This window comes from Patella vulgata, chromosome 9 (genome assembly GCF_932274485.2).
Source record: "Patella vulgata chromosome 9, xgPatVulg1.2, whole genome shotgun sequence".
In the NCBI taxonomy this organism is placed as follows: Eukaryota; Metazoa; Mollusca; class Gastropoda; family Patellidae; genus Patella; species Patella vulgata.
Window position 1 is genome coordinate 9,279,215 of NC_065887.2, and position 4,455 is coordinate 9,283,669.

Below are 4,455 nucleotides of genomic sequence, written 5' to 3' on the forward strand. Positions count from 1 at the left end.
TAACACCTAATAAATTTTGACTGTATATCACACTAACTTGCCATAAATGCTTTTTTTTCATCCCTTCCCAGCCCCGCCCCCCCCCCCCGAAGCCTTACTAGACTAAATAAAAACAAAACCACCGTAAGACCAGATACTCTTTTTCTCTAGCTTTCTCTTTTCAGGCGCTGGATTCTTCCTTCAGAGAACCAACAACAAAGGAATGAACAAGAGAAATAATGAGGACATCAGCCATCATACCGGACAACAAAACCAAACGGAAGGAAGAATGGTCCAGGCCTTACACTCACCAACAAGCCCCAAGGAAGAGTTGCACCGCCCTGCCATTCAACCGAACAAATCGACCAGACCGACGAAAACGACCTAAATATATATATATATGTACATACTATGTCTAAATGTTTGTCTCTGTCCAAATGCTCGTCCACATTCATGTCTGTTTTGTTACAAATTCGTCTGTTTTGTAAACGTCCACTGGCACCTTTTTATTCTTTGCACCTGTTATCTCATGTCTCTATCTGTTATCTATTGTCTTTGGTACATATATATATAAAAACCTAATTATCGTCTTTTTCACTAATCACATTGTAAATTATTGCACCTTGAATACATAACATGTTATTGTCTGCGATATCACCTCGGTGGAAGCGGACGTAAAATACAACTAACAACAACTAATTTGCAGTTTGTCTTCACCTGTCCGTGGAGCCAAGATCCGTCCATGTTCCATTTGAACGTAAGGGTGTCCAGACCTATAGTCCTGGCCTGTAGAACGTTAAAATGATCGGTCTATAGGTAGGCTGAAAGCGAAACTGAAAGCGAGACTCTTACTTTTGTCTTCGTTTCATTAGGCGCTCAAATTCCCTCCCCTCCCCTCCCCCACCTTCCCTCGTAGATGTGTAATACATTTCACGAGGGATTGCAGGCTTTTTCCATATTCGTTACGGTTTAATATTCGTTAACATTGTTGTAATCTGTATCTAATCAGGCGGTCCGAGACCTTTAATTCAGGTGTTGCTAAGAAACAGCTGGGGATTGAAGTGGTTAATTTCCATGAAATTTATGAAATCGTGGAAGGTTTACTCAAATTTGACAACATCAAGATACTGCCCATGATTGTGTCATTCCCGATGTCAATCAGTAAATAAGGATAATAATTTATGTGAATAACCAATTTCTTTATTTTGAACATTGTCTATATAATATATAGATTGACACAGCAACTTACACCAAAAAAAGTAAGTACAGGAGGAAAACACTTCACGAAAACAAACCTGTGGTTATCGTGGCGGCCTTGTGTGTATGTTGGTGACTTAGTGGGTATGATGGTGGCTTAGTGGGTATGTTGGTGGCTTAGTGGGTATGATGGTAACTTAGTGGGTATGATGGTGGCTTAGTGAGTATGATGGTGGCTTATTGGGTATGGTGGTAGCTCAGTGACTATGATGGTGGCTTAGTGAGTATGATAGAGGGTATGATGGTGGCTTAGTGGTTACGATGGTGGCTTAGTTGGTATGGTGACCTAGTGAGTTATGGCCTAATGTGTATGGTGGTGGCTTAATGGGTATGATGGGGACTTAGTGGGTATGATGGTTGCTTAGTGGGTATGGTGGTGGCTTAGTGGGTATGATGGTAACTTAGTGGGTATGGTGGTGGCTTAGTTGGTATAATGGTGGCTTAGTGAGTATGATGGTGGCTTATTGGGTATGGTGGTAGCTTAGTGATTATGATGGTGGCTTATTGAGTATGATAGTGGCATAGTGGGTATGATGGTGGCTTAGTGGTTACGGTGGTGGCTTAGTGGTTACGGTGGTGGCTTAGTGAGTATGATGGTGGCTTAGTGGGTATGATGGTGGCTTAGTGGGTACGGTGGTGGCTTAGTGGTTACGGTGGTGGCTTAGTGAGTATGATGGTGGCTTAGTGGGTATGGTGGCCTTATGTGTATGGTGGTGGCTTATTGGGTATGGTGGCCTAGTGAGTAATGGCCTAATGTATATGGTGGTGGCTTAGTGAATATGCTGTTGGCTTAGTGTGTATGTTGGTGCAGATCGGTGTGTCCTGCAAGGGAGTCAGACAAGTAGGGCGGTAAACAAAGATGCTAGGTAAATTGTGCTCTTGGAGTAACATGTATTAACTACAGTCTATTCCCTCAAGATGAAACAAGAACATAGGGAGAGGGGATTTAAATGGGCTTACTCTGAGTCTGTTCGGCAATCGCATTCAGATATCGTGAATAAAGATGCTGTTTAAAAAACATTGTTTGCAACTTTCTGTATTTGTCATACAGGACAGAAGAGATTATACAGTAGAACTATTAAACTAGATTCTGACGCAAATTATATGGTGCCAGATCCCCAAGATTTTTCTTCCAAAATACTTCAGATGTCTGATTCAGTAGGTAACCGGAAGCTGGTCTAATCATCTCCCCTGTTGGGTTGCATGAAGAGCATGCGTCAAACCAGTACCCACCATGATACTCCTGGGCACAATTTACATTCGCGTCATTGTCATTATCGTTATCATATGTCGAGAAGGGTTGATTCTTCATTTCCTCCATGCAATCTCCAAGAGTATCGTTCTCTCCCGTAAGAGAATTTGTGAAGGTCATTTTATATAATGTTGATTCGTTACCCACTTGAAAATCGCGCTGACGAGATCGAAGCTTCGTACCATTCTGGAGGAATACAGACGTAGTTAAACGGTATGTGTAATCTTGGGTAAGAAAATGAATGTTGTCGAGTCCTAACCAGTACTCGATGGGCATGTTTCCAAATCCCATTTTATAATCTGACCAAGGCCTGTTGAAATTTACAGTAGGCGTAGAATGTCTGCGAAGCATTCCGAATCCTCCACTCTTTAGGCAGTGAACTTTGAATGGTTTGGGTGCTAACGTGGGATATACAAGGTAAATTCCATCTTCGTTGCCATAATATGGTAAACCTTCTCGACAACCTAAAAAAAAAATAACATTGTTTTACTTTTCCGACTGTATAAAATATATATACAGTCGATATTTATGTAAAACCAATGTGTTTATCAGGCCACGTTATCTGCGTGGGTATGACTCTCGCTCACTAATTAAGAAAGTACACAGTAGCACGATAGTACCACGTAACTACTTGGATTATTTCCTACGGTAGTAGCACACTTGTACCACGGTAGTACCACGACAGTACCACGGTAGTACCACGTAACTACTTGGATTATTTCCCCCGATTGTACGAACAATAACCTGGGCCTCTAGAGGTCACAATTTTTATTGATTTTAAATACCGTTCAACTATATCTTCGTTACCACCATAATCCCGTAATAGTTAGATTATTTCAAAATGGGCGTTCCCCTTTACGCAGATGGTGGCAAAGCATGTAATATATATGCCAATGTTTTAAACCCTCGAGGCCAAAAGATCTTGAATCAACTGGACCTTGGTGTGCATCGAATTTTTCCGTCCAGGAGATATGCCGCTTTTCCGAAAACCTTTTGATCGCGATAAATATATTGTTATATGTGGCGGTGGTGGGGGTGGGGGGTAGATTTAATTATTATTATTATTATATCATTATCACTGATCACTGGTAATGTCGTGTACTATATCGTTAAGAACCAATAGTTACATCTTCACATTGTTTTATTATTGCATTTGTTAAGTATTTATCGTTGGTATTATTACGATATTAGTGTTGCCTTTGCCATTGTTGAAAGGTTTAATTGTTACTATAAATAGAACGAGCTGTACGCTCACATTGTTTACAATTTTGTTTTGCCTAATGTAGCCTACTTACGTTGACGACAGCAAGTCGTATCTTAGATCATAGAACATCGGTACTTTGAGCCTGATTTGTAAGGCATGTCGGGGGTTGGACGGCCGAATAGTTAGCACGTGCGCGCTGTAGCATAAGGCCTGCCATTGAGTCAACTGGCATGGTTTCGAATCCCCAGTTGTACGTGACAAGGAGTAGGGTTGCCTGTCCAACCTCGTGGGTTTTCTGGGGGTCCTCCGGTTTCCTCCCAATGCTAAAGACACCTACGCGCAAGCGAATTATTGTAAAAAAATTAAACCATATGTTAGTCCCGAAATGACCTAGTCTTTGTCGAGTGGACGTTAAACCCCATTTCTCTCTCTCTCTCTGTAAGGCATGTCATGATGTATTACTATGCGACGGGATATAAGGGGACGATAGCAAGTCAAATAATATCCACATATGAATGTGTTGTTAGCGTAGGATGCTGTGTTAATTTAATGGTGTGCTATAATAAATTCGTGACCTTACAATGCTTGTTACTTTTGTTACTTACTCTGTACATCTCATTATTATATTAAATTCATTAAGCATTTTGAAGTACTTGCTGCTCTTAGGTACTTCTGATTCTTTAGGACCTCCGACCTCGTCGCTGTAAGCTAAGCTTACGCACGATTCATATTATTGTAAAAAGTTAACTTGTCAGGAATGGCA

At 41.0% G+C, this 4,455-nt stretch overlaps 1 protein-coding gene across 1 annotated transcript; it reads right to left on the bottom strand.

Moving 5' to 3' along the window:
- Positions 1–2,314: 2,314 nt before the first annotated feature.
- Positions 2,315–2,851, bottom strand: LOC126832615 (ficolin-1-like; the record flags this gene model as incomplete). The annotated part of the gene is made up of 1 exon (XM_050563459.1): positions 2,315–2,851. A coding segment is annotated over one exon (537 nt), but the record flags the coding sequence as incomplete, so codon positions are not given.
- Between the last annotated feature and the right edge of the window lie 1,604 nt (positions 2,852–4,455).